The 15,440-nt window shown below is 40.9% G+C and overlaps 1 protein-coding gene across 3 annotated transcripts in view; it reads left to right on the top strand.

Annotated features, from left to right (window-relative positions):
- Positions 1–15,440, top strand: part of tmem201 (transmembrane protein 201) — a 166,506-nt gene that overhangs the window by 77,105 nt on the left and 73,961 nt on the right. For all 3 annotated transcript variants that reach the window (XM_072586133.1, XM_072586131.1, XM_072586132.1), the window contains exon 7: positions 4,781–5,001. In XM_072586133.1, the coding sequence (XP_072442234.1) occupies positions 4,781–5,001 (221 nt within the window). The remainder of the gene's footprint in view (positions 1–4,780; positions 5,002–15,440) is intronic.

Genomic DNA, 15,440 nt, shown 5'->3' with positions numbered 1-15,440 from the left:
AGTGACTGCACACACTAACCTTGTTCCACACTTAACAATTTTGCCAGTAATGCTTTTTGTTTTTGTACCTAGTTGGGGAGGGATTGGCCTAGTGGTATTATTCCTAGTGGTCTCTGTTACTCCAGAGACTCGAGCAATGTTCAGGGACCTGGGCTTGGATCGCTCCATGGCAGATGGTGGAATTTGAATTTAATTGAAAAAAAATCTAGAATGAAGAATCTAATGATGACAATGAATCTGTTGTCAATTGTCAGAAAAACCCAATTTGGTCCTTTTGGGGGAAGGAAGCTGCCATCCTTAACTAGTCTATCCTACACATGACACACACGTGGTTGATTCTTAACTGCCTTCTAGGTTATTAGGGATGGGCAATGAATGTTGACCTAGCCAGTAATGCCCTCATCCTGTGAATGAATATTTCAAAAAGTTGGTTTAACAGCGGGGAAAGCCTCCTTATTCCTGCCCTACACCCCCACACGTGCACGGAGAACCACATGTACAGAAAGCAATAACAGATGTTGGCAAGCACAGCGCTGAAAATACTCGGCAGGTCAGGGCAACATCTTTGGGAAGAGAGGGAGTTGGATGAATGTTTCAGGTCAATAATCTGTTGTTGGATGTGCATGACTTCCTGTAGACTCTGATCGAGTGAGTTTACTTAACCCCGTGCCCCCAGAGCAGTGTGCATGCCCCAAGTGCCATGTCAGTTTGTTGGTCTTTGAAGCACAGGGTGAAGGATTTGATGCATCCAGTGCCGGGTAAGTTATAAACTCAGCTAATTTTATTTTAATAAGAGTCCTGAATCCAAAGTGGGGGCTGCCGGATCAGCACAGTGGCCTGCAGCAATGAACCAAATTATATTTGTACATGGAGAGCACATTGACCTTTTTTTTTCAGGTTGCTTAATGAATGGTGTGGAATGGAGTTTGTTGCAGAAAGTAATTAAAACTTCTCTTGGGCTCATTTCAGCTGTAACCAGTCCATGGTTCGAGGGCTCATTTGGTGAGGTTGTGCTTTTCTCCAGATGCTTGATTATTGATTCCTGCCTGGCCAGTTGTTCCCAGAAGCTGCTAGGATGTCGGTGGAAATCGGTGATGTGTGTGTTTTGTTAGCTGGACAACCAATAAATAATTCACTAGTCGGTCAGAGTTTAAAGATGGAATGAACCAAATGCTAGTGATTTCATGGCGAAGAGGACATTACAGAACAGGTTTCTGAAAGAATTTCTGCATGTGGGTGCCTTTGACACAACTGACATGTGAAACCGTATACTGATCCACAGAGGAATGTTCCTTTGTCTTTGAGTCTACAGTATGTTGTCTTGTTGCTTAACAAGATAAAAATGCTTCTGATTTAAAGTCCCCAGATTGCGGTCTTGGGGACTCTCAAAACCGTTCATTTGTGGGATGGTTTGCAAGCCTACATAATACAAACCTAATATTAGTGAGTTTTGAGAAGATTTTGAGCTGAGGTTGAGGTCCTGGATGTAGGATTGCTCGCTGATCTGGAAGGTTCAGTTTCAGACGTTTCATCACCATACTAGGTAACATCAGTGAGCCTCTGAACGGTATGGCCCACATTTTATTTGTGTTCAGGTTTTGTTGGGTTGCTAATGTCATTTCCTGTGGTGACCTCCTTTCCTGTTCTTTTTCTTGGGAGGGGTAGTAATGGGATCCAAGTCACTGTTGATACAGTTCCAGTTGGAATGCCACGCTTCTAGGAATTCCTCTCTCAACAAACATATTGAGTTGAATCCCGTTCACCACGCACACACCCATCTTTTTCTCTTCTCTTCTCTCTCTTTCTCTCTCTTTCTCTCTCTCTTTCCCCCCCCCCCCCCCAGAAAAACAGGAAATGACGTCACAGCTTGAAATGATGTCACCACCCAAAGGAAACCTAAACACATAAGTAAGAAGTGGGCCAGACTACCAGTACTTCATCCGGAGTCTCACTGATGATGTTGCCTACTATGATGACGAAACGTCTGAAACCGAATCTTCCAGCTCAGCAAGCGAACCTACATACATTAACCTACTATTACAAAACGATTCAATTAGACCAGATGTGGGCTGTGATTAACTTAAAATGCATTAGTATCCCAATGCACTCTTTTTGCTTGAGATGACTGTGTGTTATTCAATAATGAATGGGAAAACACATGTTAATTGAGATATTAGCATGCTGCAGCAACTACCAAGCCAATGTCAAAGTAGTGTGCTAAAATACAGCCTTTGGTAGTAAGACCTCAGTAGGCATGACTGCTATTGGATTATAGGAATACGCGCCTGTTCCATTCTAACCTCTGATTTGGAATTTAACTCAAATATTTTTCCTTTGTCTGTGAACATGAACAGCCAGTGGAATTCTGCATTAAATATAGCAACTGATCGATGCCATATAAATTATTTTAATAGTATTTAAAGCTTTATCTAATTGCAGGTTATTATTTTTGAGGAATTCACTTGGAAATCAAGTGACAGCTGTGAGAGTAGGATGAAGTGTGGGAGAAGGCAATATTTTCAATAGAATGGTTCCAATGGGTTGTGTGGGGCAAGTAGGGGGATGAGAGGCAACACATGAATTACAAGGGTTTTGCAAATTAGCAGCTGTTGTGCAATTCTGTGGTACTGTAAAGCACTTTGAGCCTTATTACTACATTAAAGGTGATATATAGATATAAATTATTGTTGAATTCCGTTGTCTACAGCTGACATACCCTACGCCCACTTCAAATAGGTTCAGATGTCTAGTGGAGTGTGCTATCCCAAACCTTTCTTGTCATTAAAATTTGTCTGCTATGATCATTTATTTGTGTCACATAGTTTCTCTCAATATTTTGGTTTGATTATTTTCACATTTACCTAGGTAGTGAATAGTTTTGTTTTGCCTGCAGTGCGGGCTGACCATACCATACAAAATTCACAGGGTAAGAGAACAGTGAAGAATGCAAAGTTACAGTTTTGGAGAAAGTGCACAGTAAGCAAGGTCAACATGAGATTTAAAATTTGAGGGGTCCATTCAGAAATTTAATAACGGCAAGGAAGAAACTGTGTTCTTGAACCTGTTGGTTTGTATTTGAGCTTTTGTATGTTCTGCCTGACGGAAGGGATTATAACCAGGACAGGAGTCGTCTTTGGCTGCCTGTGTGAGGTAGCAAGAAGTGTAGATTAGATTAGATTACCTACAGTGTGGAAACAGGCCATTCAGCCCAACAAGCCCACACCGACCCTGCGAAGAGTAACCCACCCAGACCCCATTTCGCTACGTTTACTCCTGATTAATAACACTACGGGCAATTTAGCATGGCCAATTCACCTGACCTGCACATCTTTGGAATGAGAGAGGAAATCGTAGCACCTGGAGGCAACCCACGCAGACACTGGGAGAATGTGCAAACTCCACAATGGAGTTGGGGTGGATGGAAAGTTGTCTTTTGTGATGGACTGCCATTTTTGGAAAAACTGGGAACCATTGCTAACTGCCTGTGACGCGCTGCCCAACACAATGTGCCAATCTTAAACAGCTTTCATTTGCTTCTGGATGACTCTGCAAATAAAATTGAGTAGTGCTATAATTTTTTTTTGTAATCCATGTTACATTTATGCTTCAGTAGTTAAAGAAATTAGTTTGAGGTACATGCCGTTTGTAACATTCTCTACATTTTCATTCCATTAAAACCTGACTCATTCAAATTGAATTCAAAACGTATAGAAAAAATTTTCTTAAATACTTTCATAACTATAAACTAGTTTCACAAAAAAAGTCTGTTTATGAGACCTTGTGTATAAGTCCACTAAAGTCCTTTCTATTTGAAATGTAGTTAATTTAAACATTCTATTTGACATAAAATACCTTGGGGTTAAGGTGTGTGATAAATGCATGTTTATTTACCAATTAATTGTAAAAGAGTTTGCATTTATAAAGAGCCTTTGTCTTTCTCAAAATCCCAAAATGCCTTACTTACTAAATGCCTTCGATGGTGAGTCGCTGTTGGAATGGAGGAAATACAGTAACCAGTTTGGGCCATTAGCTGTTGTGTTCCACCCATTTGGAGTGTTGGCTACCTTTATAAAAGTTATTCCTCATTCCTGATGTGAAGGGCTTTGACCAAAAAGTCAATTCTCCTGCTCCTGGGATGCTGCCTGACCGGCTGTGCTTTTCTAGCACCACACTCTTGACTCTGATCTCCAGCATCTGCAGTCTTCTACCTCGTAAAGCTCACAGTTTACATGGGAAGATCAGAATAATGTCTAAACTTTAAGTTAGACCTCTATAAGATAGAACTGTTAGTGATTAAACGGTGTGCCTTATTCTGTAATTTTTAAAGTTTGCACTGACCTACAAAATTGAATTCCATTATAATTCTATTAAGTGATTGAAGATTATCTGGGGAATAAGAAACTTAATTAGTTGCTGGCTGTTGGTAATTTTTCCTCAACTTATTCATGGAATGTGGGCATCACTGGCAAGGCCAGAATTTAATGTCCATTCTCAATTGTCCTTCAATGGAGTGCTTGCCAGGCCATTTCAGAGGGCAGTTTAGGAGGTAGCCACATTGCTGTGGATCTAGAGTCTCTCTCAGACCAGGTAGGGTTGGCACATGTCCTTTCCAAACAAACGAGCAAACCAGGTGGGTTTTTACTACAGTTGTTAGTTTCACAGTTACTGAGACTACTTTTTAATTCAAGGTGTTTTATTAATTGAACTTTTTAATTGTATTAAAATTGCAGCTTTAGTTAGGATACAGAACTTTTCTTCAAACTGATTTTGTTTTTTGCAGGTATATGTCCGGTGAATCGATCAACTCTTTCTGCAGTGATGGTGCTCTTTCACCCCGCACTTCTAGCTTAGCCGCCTCATTCATTCCTATCCCGCCTAGTATTCCTCAACTGGCAAGACAGCAACTGTGTAGAACCACCAGACGCAATTCTCCCTGCTCACTTCCGGGTCGTCTAAACCGAGCCCTGTCGCTGGGCACCATCCCATCCCTGACAAAGACAGGTTAGTTTTTTTTTTGGAAATTATACTGGGGAGAACTTAATGCACTGTTGATGTAAGTTTTTCTCATGATCAGTGCTCTTGGTGTAGAGTGCTGTTGTAGCACACACTCTGGTTTCCTTACTCCTGACATTTTGTCCGAAGAAATGTCAGGCTCTGGGTTCACCCTGTAGGTACATCTTCACTTTTGTTTTTGCATTTCATCTGTACTTGTAGTTTCCATCACCCAATTCAGAGAGATGAGCAACCACTCTAATCTAGACATTTGATTGTAGATCTCGGCACCCTCCCTCCAATCTTGCTCTCCCACTGGCTACCCCTGCTACTCCCTCCCTCCTTCCTTCCCACCCTCATTCCTCTCTCTCTCCCTCCTCTGCACCTTTCCACCCTCCCTGCCTTCCCTCCCTCCTTCCTTTGCCCCCTTCCCTAGAGATATGGCAGGTTGAATCCACTTTGTCAGTTGATGTTTGCATGTCCTTGTTTGTGTTACATCAGTGTGAACACTGAGAGCAAAGATTGGATCTTTTAAAATGATTGTTTCAATTCACTAACTTATTAAGTAATTTGCCAAATTTTCCAGAGTTTAAAAATATACGTAGCAGTTCAGTTCTCTTGAGGTTGTTTGTTTTTGTCTGGGTAAAAATACTGAATGATAATAGTTTGTACAATGTTCAGGTTTTGTTTTACAAATCAATCTGTGAATAAAACTTTTTTATTCATACAAGAGTTGTGTGCGCGGCTGGCTATGCCAGCATTTATTGTCCATCCCTAATTGCCTAGAGGCCAGTTAAGACTCAGCTATATTACTGTGGGTCTGGAGTCGCATGGAGGTCTGACCATATAAAGATGGCAGTTTCCTTCTGTAGGGGCATTAGTGAACCAGATGGGGTTTCACAATAATTGACAATGGTGACAAGGTCGCTATTAGGCTAGCTTTGTTCATTGATTTGTTTTTAATTAATTTAAGTCAAGCCAATTTCTATGGTCTGATTTGAACCAGAGCCAAGAACATTGTGGGATTCTAGATTCCTAAATCAGTGACATTACCATAACGCCATCACATCCCTTGCTATTCCCATCACCAGCTCTCACTTTACAGTATTTGTGTTTCAGGAAGACTGATCACTGCCGCCTTGAGTACATTTAAGGATTTGTAACTGCTTGCATCCTAGAAACGAATTCTTTATTTTAAAAAGCTATCAACCTCTTAGTGGTGGACTAACAATGCAGACTCGTATGAACCGAACAGCTGGGGTCCTTAAATTCAATGAATTAAGTAAAATCTGGAAATAAAAGCAAGTTCCTGTAATGGGGAATATATACAGAAGAACCTCGATTATTCGAAGGACACAGGTGGGAGTACTTCATTCGGTTAATCAAATGCCGGATAACAGTTTAGCCAAGCATCGGGACCTTGCGATCTTGCCAGATAAGCTGATATTCGGATAATAGAATGCTGGATAATCTGTAGTTACAGCATTGTTGTTAGTGATCCATTTGGGTTTTAATGTTTAATATGAAATGAAACCACTGTCCTTAGCTGGCCTGTGACTCCAGACCAACAGCTTGACACTTCACTGGCCTCAGAAATGGTTAAGCCTTCCCTTGATTTTATTCAAGAAAGTGCCTTACCATCACTACCTTGAAATCTTTTAACAATGTGCTGAGTATTGATTACTGCCAATCTACCTCCTTGGCACAGAAAATTAACAATTACAAAGTGGAATCTCATTTCCCTCAGACTTCAATTACTGGATAGTTTTGAAGCGAGATTTGAAATCAGTAGTAGTTTCTGCTTTTCCTTTCTGTCTTTTAATTTCATTGAATCCCAGGCAATTGGGGATCGGCTGTCATTACTGATCCTGTTAGAGATTCTGTGCCTGAACGTTTCATGAAAGAAAAAGGGCTGTAGATGACAAGATGTGTAATAGGGTGAACTTGAAATACTTGAATAGGGTGAAATGGGGGGATGTTGCAGGACATTGGGAAAGTGCAGAGGGTAGCACTGTCTCATTCTTTCAGACTGTCAGTCCAGAAACAATGACTCTAATTGTCTCCTCCTGCATTGTACGGTTATTCTGTCTGTACACATTGGAGAGCAAAGCCAATGTTTCATGCTCATCCTTAATTGCTCTGGAGATTGTGGCAAACCACCTTGAGCTACTGCAGTCCACTTAGTGCAGTTAGGGAGGTATTTGCAGGGTTTTTACCCAGTGTCAGTGAAGGAACGCCAATACATTTGAAGAATGGCTTGGAGGGGAACTCGCAGGATCTGGTGTTCCCATGTATCTGCTGCCCTCCTCCTAGAAAGTTATATCTGCAACTTTGGAAATTGAGCAAGTTGATGTAATGCATTTTTTTTTGGTTAATCACATTGCATCAGCTAAGCAATGGTGGCAGTTAACTTAACAAGGTGAATACAATCCCAGTCATGTGGTTGCTTTGTCCTGGATGGTGTCAAGCTGCTTGAGTGTTGTTGGAGCTGCACCCATCCAGGCAAGTGGGGACTATTCCATCACACTCCTGACTTTTGCCTTGTAGATGGTGCTCAGGCTTTGGGGAGTCAGGAAGTTAGTCGCCTGCTGCAGGATTCCCAGCTTTTTACCTGCTCTTATAGCCACAGAGTTACATTTCCCAAGCACTGGAACGCCCCAGGATGGTGGTAGTGGGTAATTTGGCAATGGTAATGCTGTTGAATGTCAAGGGGAGATTATTAGATGATGGTGATGGTCATCTGTGGCACATGTGTGAAACAAATAGTCCTTGCCATTTATCAGCCAAAGTCTGATTGTTGTCCAGCTGTTCCTGCTTGTGGACTGCTCTTTTTTTTAAGAAATCACCGCAACTGATGTCAAGGGAGGGGTATCCACAATAGGGAGTGCATCACATCTGTTTTATTTTGTATTCTTTGTTCTTGTAGATGTTGCTGTGCCAGTAAAAATGTTCACAAAGTAGACTTTGCAATTTAATATCTCCTACACAGCTTCATCTTGTTAAGTTACACAATAGCATTCCATTACCTTCAACTTGTTCGATCTACAAACTAACTTTAATTTAATAGCATCTTTCATGAATAAGAAAATGCAGTTTCAGATTCCTGGAAACTTACTTTGCCTTAGTTTTTTTTGTGTATATGAGGAACCTTGTTAGAATTAGACACCATATTACGTTCTTCCACATGTTATCATAGGGTAGCACAGTGGTTTAGTGGTTAGTGCTGTTGCTTCATAGCACCCCTGGATGTGAGTTCGATTCTAGCCTGAGTTACCGTCTGTGTGACTGTCTAACCCTAACCTTATCCCTGTGTCTTTATGAGCTTCCTCCGGGTGCTCTGGTTACCTCCCACAGTCCAAAGATGTGCACGTTAAGGTAGATTGGCCATGCTAAGTTGTTCTTAGTGTCCAGGGATGTGCAGGCTAGTGGACTAACCATGAGCAATGCAGGGTTATGGGTAGGGCGGGAGGAGCAGCATCTGGATGGAATGCTTTTCAGAGGGTCGATGCGGACTGGATGGGCTGAATAGTCACTTTCCACACTGTATGGATACAATTTTAAATGTTTCAATTAATCCTCAGAATATTCTCGTTCTCTCTCCCCTCCCCTTCCCCCAATAACCCATGGCCATCCCTTAAAAGTTTATAAAATCTTTTTTTTGCAGGGTTTCACTTTTACCCATGTTTTCATAATGTATTTGATGTTTGTTTCTATTTGTAATGTTTCTGTGTGTGATGCAATCTACCTGAGGTTTGTTATTAATTGTGTTTTATACTTTTTTAAAATTAGTACTTTGCAAATACTACATAGGAAAAATAAGATGAAATGTAACAACTATAAATGGTAATTATCCCAAATCTCAGAACTTGCTCCAAACAAACAGCGATTATAAAGGCTATATTAAAATAAAGAAAGCACTTTGAGATGACAGTTTAGGTTTAAGAAATATGTTGACACTTGAGTAAGAGATTAATTCAAAGCACTATGTCTGGCACTGAAGGAATTACCTTTAACATAGTGGATACCTTAATCTCTGGTGTCTATTTGTTGTGGGTTCTAAGACTGAATTGTCGGGGTGTACCACATATGGCCGTGTAGAATTCAAATTTCACACCAAATATTTAGTCCAAAGTTAGTTGGGAGTGGGGAGGTTAACTTTTTACTTCAGTTACATTTTGGAGGGATTAAAATCCAGTTTCACCCATCGCTTGTAATCGCAGAGTTCCAAGGTCAGAGACTGTCCCCAAGAGTCATGAGAATGAAGCCAGAATAGAATGTAGCCCCTTTCAATTCCATATCTCACTCTCACTCGCGCTCTGAGTTTATCAAACCAGTTTACACCAGGGTGAGCTTGATGTCAGTGGTGAACAGGACAAAAGTGCAAAGAATTTAGGCCAAAGATTGGATATCAACTTGTACATGAGATCAACAATGTGCAGTTATCCATTTAAATAATGGCTAATTTATTTTGCGAGGGTTTAAGGAACTAGTGAAGTAGGGAGCACCGTGCATCATGGCAATCAAAGATGCTGGTGTCCAATGGGTTGAATTTTGCCTGAGCTGCTCAGGGTGCATTTGTGTAGTGCCTTTAATATACTCAAATGTTCCATCGTGATTCAGGAGCATTAAGAACAAAATTGGACAGTGAGCCATGTGAAGGGCTATTAGACTAAATGATCAAAACCTTTGGTCAAAGAGGCAGGTTTTAAGGACCGGCTAGTAAGAAAGAAAAGAAAAAGATAGTTTGTGACGATTCGAGAGACATTTCAAGATTCCGGGGCCAGGCACCGCAATACGTTGTTGCCATTGATAGAATGTAAATTAATGTTGAGGAAAGATACACTGGCATTGGAAGTGGCCCAGAGAAGGTTCACAAGGTTGATCCTGATCGTGGGGGTGATTTCTCTGAGGAGTGGTGATGTAGTTTGGACCTATGCTCATTGATGTTTAGAAGAAAGAGTGGTGGTATGATTGAAAAATACAAGATCCTCAGGGGACTTGACAGGGTGGATGTGGAAAGTTTGTTTCCCCTTGTGCGAGAGTCTAGGAGCAGAGCACTTCATTGCTCAATAAGGGACACTCCCATTTAAACTGATGAGAAGTTTCTTCTGAGCATCATGAATCTGTAGAATTCTTGACCACAGGGGGCTGTCGAGGCTGGGTCATGGGTAACTGGGACTTGGTGTGAGTTATGACATGCATAACAGAAATAAAAACCAACAAACTTGGCAGGTCTGGCAGTATCTGCAGAGAGAGAAGCTGCGAGCGTTGTGTCCTGATATGACTTCCTCTGAATGTTCACTCTGTTTCTCTCTCCACAGACGCTGACAGACCTATGATTTTTTTGGTTTTAGTTTAGATTTCCGCTATCCATAAAATTTTGCTTCTCTTGCATGGGCAGCAGAGTTTCAAATTTGGAGATCTGAATGTGGGAGAGTGGTACACTGGAAGAAAACGTCTCTAGATAAAGTGGCATGGCTTGAGGTTTCAGCGATAGCTAATTGGCTGATTTTTATGGAGGTGGAAGTAGGCATGGCCAGTGATGGTGTAGATGTGTGGCAGGAATCGCAACTTGGGTCAAACAGGTTAAGGATGGTCTGGTTTGGGGCCTGGAAGCTGCAAAGGAGACAGGTGGAGTCCATAACTCAAAGTTCAGGACTTGGACTCTCCCCAATACTAATTGGAGACCGTTTTAACTTGTCCCCTCCCAATGGGTGGCCTGGGAGAAACTGAAGACCCCTGCCAGGCAAGATATGACCTCCACTAAGACAAGAGGCTTGGTCTCCTTGGAGCAGGGACATATGAAGGGAGTGGCATCCAAACTATTGAAGAACTTTGATCAGCTCAATGAAGAGAAACTGTTTCCACTTGCAGCAGGCTCATGAACCAGGCAACAGTTCATGCTTTTTTTTTGTCTATTCTGTGTTCTCCTGTTAACCAGATGAATGGCTTCAGCATGCATATTCTTTCAACTGGTTAATGTTCTGAGTGTGGAGAAATAACTCTGATTTACTTGAAAGGACAAGAGAGATTGTCCCTCATGATCGAAGAATTGATCTATACAATAACGCGACTCACTGGAAATCGAGCCACACCGATCCTAATGTTGTCATGTTAACAAAAAAATCAAATTGTCAAAAGTCTCTAATTTACCTAACAAATGCCAGTTTAAAAAAAACACTTATCTGGTTTCTGTACTTAACAAGTAAACAGCTATTTGTTGCAAACTGATTTGTCTCTGACTGACTACTGGAATGAAACGCAAATTGCTAACCTGTTATTTTCTATAACTTAATTCTGCCTCTTTTAAGAGGTTCCCATACACATACACACGAACTCCGAGACAAGATGGATACATGTATTACGGTTGGGGAAGGAGCACACAAACAGTCAGTGAAGCACCGTTCTGGCAGCAGTCCCGATAACAGACGTGGAGATGTTTTCCTTGCAGATCATTTTGACTCTTTTGAGGACAGAAAGTTGTGAACACACCAATTCTCACACTCGTTCACCAGTTAAGGATTCACCCTTTCAGTGTCTCTGAAGGTGATATTTTTCCCTTTTTTCCTTTCATGAAGAGAATTTGCAGAGACAAAGAGAATGAAGAGACAAAGAGCTGTTGAGTACTTTCTTTGATTTAGTCTTCTCCCAAGGGAAAGAGAGAGAAGCTTTCTCCTCAACATATTGTCCTAACACACAAGTTGGCCATGTTAAATTACCCATAGTGATCACATGAATTAACCATGAGGAAATGCAGTGTATAGGGATAGGAAGGGGAGGGTGGGAATAGGTGGGATGCTCTTTGGTGGGTCAGTGTTGAATCGATGGGCTGATTGGCCTGCTCTGTATTCTGTGATGAAGAAGTTGTTACTATGCATGTCCAGGAGAATTCAATCAAAAGTTTATCACTTGGCAAAACTAACACTGGATGGACACACCCCCATGGAGCTGAGGTGTCTACCACCACTGTTAAATAAGACAACCTTGTGGATAAAATGCACAAAAGGTCCTGGTGACTGCGTCCGTGTCTCTGTCTCTGTCTCTAAAGTGCCCCATCTGCTTCTGCAGGCCTATGGTTTAAAGCTCTTGTCATTTCCCAATATTAAGTCCACAGTCCCAAAAAAAAGTGGTCTTTACAGTTGTATGTTTAGCAAAGAGTCCTGGATTTCTGATCAGCTGAAGCACAAACTGTAGATAGTTTTCTGTTGAGGGCTGTGTGACTTGAGCCTTGGTGTAAATGTGAATGATGCAACAAAGTTTTGGATTTTTGCATTTTTCCCAGATTCTTGACCGTGTTTTTGTTTCAGGCTGTCATGGTGTAGGGGGTGGTTTCAGCATGTGAGAGAGCAGGAATTGCTCCCCCTTTTTTTGTTCTAATTAGTAAACATTTGTTCGTACACGACCGTAGCATCCACTTATGTTCATGCTTTGCACTCCAGTAAAAGTAGGGTTAGTTTGAATATACGGATCAGCTTTCAAGGCCTGTGCACACACAAACAGCCAAACGTGCCACAGGATCATGCTCCTGTTCCTCCTGTGACCATGATGAGATGGTATTAGTTGCTTTTGTTTTAGAGAATGGGTGCCATCTGCCATGAGGGAGCAGAAGCTCAGTGAGTGATATGTAACTTTATGTTGGGATTCATATCTCAAAACTTTGTTGATTTAAATTAAAAATGAAACAGCGGAGAATGTAATTTTATGATTTGACCACACAAGAGGCTCATAATTGTATCAGAAGTTTTGCCAAGAATTGCAGTAAATAATTTGGAGTTTAAGACTTTGTACCAGATTCTGGTTGGATCCTGCTGCTATATTCTTTACTAAGAGGTTGTAATGATGCTTAGTGAATTTTACCTTGATGGGCAGTGTGATTTGTTTAATGATCTTGTGTAAAGTTGATGCTTTTTACGATTTATACACCTACAAATCAGGAACGTGTGGAGGCCATTCAGCCCCTCAAGCCAGCTTCTTCATTCAGTAAAGTCATGGCTAATTTGATAGTAACCTCATCCACGTTCTTGCCTAACCCTGATAACCTTTCAACCCTTGCTTAAGAAGAATCTACCTACTTCAGCTTTGAAAATACTCTGACTCTGTTTCCACCACCTTTCCAGGAAGAAAGTTCCAAAAGTCCATAACCCTCAAAACTTTTGCCTCATCTCTTTTAAATGGTGACCCCTGATTGTTAAGTATTGACCTCTTTCTAGATTGTCTCCACATGTGCACTATCATGTTCCGTCAGGTTGTTATGTGTTTCAATCAAGTCATCTTTTATTTCTGAATGCCAGTGGAGACTAGCCTAGTTAATCCAGCCTTTCTTTAAAGACATCCCAGTCTTGGTCAAATCAATCCCTTCTGACTGACTGTCTGCATTTGTTGCTTTTTTGTTTGTTTGGATTGAGTTAGGTTCAGTGTGATTGCCTATGTCATCAAAAAATATAATTCTGACCACCTTGGAGTCATCTATTCAATGATTGAAGGCCTAATGAACAGCAATGCTAATTGCACAGTGTTAAATAATTTAGATCGCATGAACTGTAATCACATCCTTTTACTTCATCTCCTTTCTTTGACACAAACTTCTATCCCCTTTGGTGCAGTGCAAGCTTCTTATTCGTTCCAAATGAAGAATGTTAGAGGAACTGAAATGATTCTTTAGTTTTGGACCTTTTACCTCTGTGCAAATGTTCACCACAAACTGAGTCATAGCATTATACAACGCAGAAGCAGACCCTTCAGTTGAACTCCTCCATTGCCAACCAGATATCCTAAGCTGATCTCTTCCCATTACATAGAATCATACATTACGGAAGCAGAACCTTTGGTCCAACCAGTCCATATGAATATAATCCCAAGCAGTCCCACCTGCTTGGTCCTGGCCCATTTCCCTTTCCTATTCATGTACTTATCTAAATGTCTTTTAAATGTTGTAGTTGTCCTCATCCTCCACTTCCTCAGGAAGTTCATTCCACACACGAACCACCCTCTGTGTAAAAATAAAAACTGCGCCTCGTGTTGTTTAAATCTTTCTCCTCTCTCCATAAAAATGTGCTCCCGAATCTTGAAATCCTACATCCTACAGAAAAGGCAACTGCTATTAATTCTATCTATACCCCTCGTTATTTTATAAACTTATACAAAGTCAACTCTCAAACTCCTACACTCCAGTTGAAGAAGGTCCCAGCCCATCCAACCTTAAGCCTTCCATACCTGGTAACATCCTGGGAAATGTCTTCAGAACCCTCTGCAGCTTGATGATGATCTTCCTACAACTGGGCAACCAGAACTGCAATTGAGGACTTTCACCTAGTCCAAGTCTGGCGTGCATAAAGCTCCAGGTAAAATGCCCCAGGTATTTTTTTAAATGAAAAATAAACTAAATAAATGCATTTCCTGTGGGTTTTTTCTAACCTATATCACCTGTCATTTCTTAGAGGGTAGGGGCTAATTGACATGCAATTAAGAATGCATATAACCTGCGCTGGACAGTCACATTTTGACATTAGGGCTTCCCTGTATAACCCATCTTCCCTGAAAATGATACTTGAGCTATAGATGTAAAAAGAGAAGCTGGGTTTGTAGCAGCAACAGCTTAACACACCAGCTGTAATCCATGCAGCATAAGTGCCTCTGGAGAATGGCAATTAACAGAAGAGCTCTTGGTTATCAATAAATTTACACGTATCTCAGGGCTGAATTAATTCCCTCGCTGCAAGTGCACAGCAAAACACGACTGTTAAAAGTTGCAAAAACAGAAATTGCTAATGAAACATAACAGGTCTGGCAGCATCTGTGGAGTTAGAAACAGTTAACGTTTCGAGTCCAGTGATCCTTCGTCAGAACTTTGTTTGTTTCAGACGTTCAGTATCCACAGTTTTGTTTTATACTACTGAAAGTTAATTGTACTGAATGTTAAATGGAAGTCTGTTGTAAAAAGTATGATTCTTGATGAATTAATCATTCTTGAGACTCAAGTGAAAATGAAAGTGATAGACTCTGCCCTGTAATATTTTTCAGTCCAGTAATTTCAATGAGAGCTGGTCAACAGCTGGTTGCTGTAAGCTGCAGTGCTATGTATGCTGTCTGTTGTTGCTGCCTGCTGCCACTGGGAGGCAGAATTGAGATCTATTCAGCATTGAGGGGGGCCTTTGGCATTTGCAGCAAGAGTTGTTGTAATATCTATTAAACTCTAATTGTGAGCTTTCTTTTTTGTTGTATTTCTGCTACTGTCTGTATCACATTTCACAACTATTCTGACTTGCACTGACTACAAACACAATATGCGATGTGTGACTAATGCAGAAAATAATACACGGTGGGTTGAAAGCAATTTGTCATTTTCTGTGAATTCCAATCATGCCAAGAAGCCATTCCAAATCTTTCTAAAACAAAATTGAAAATGAATACTTGTAATAGTTACAAAAACAGAACTTGTTGGAAGAGCT

Source organism: Chiloscyllium punctatum, chromosome 16 (assembly GCF_047496795.1).
Source record: "Chiloscyllium punctatum isolate Juve2018m chromosome 16, sChiPun1.3, whole genome shotgun sequence".
In the NCBI taxonomy this organism is placed as follows: Eukaryota; Metazoa; Chordata; class Chondrichthyes; order Orectolobiformes; family Hemiscylliidae; genus Chiloscyllium; species Chiloscyllium punctatum.
Note: the sequence above shows the minus strand (reverse complement) of the source record. Positions and strands in the feature narration are given on the sequence as shown.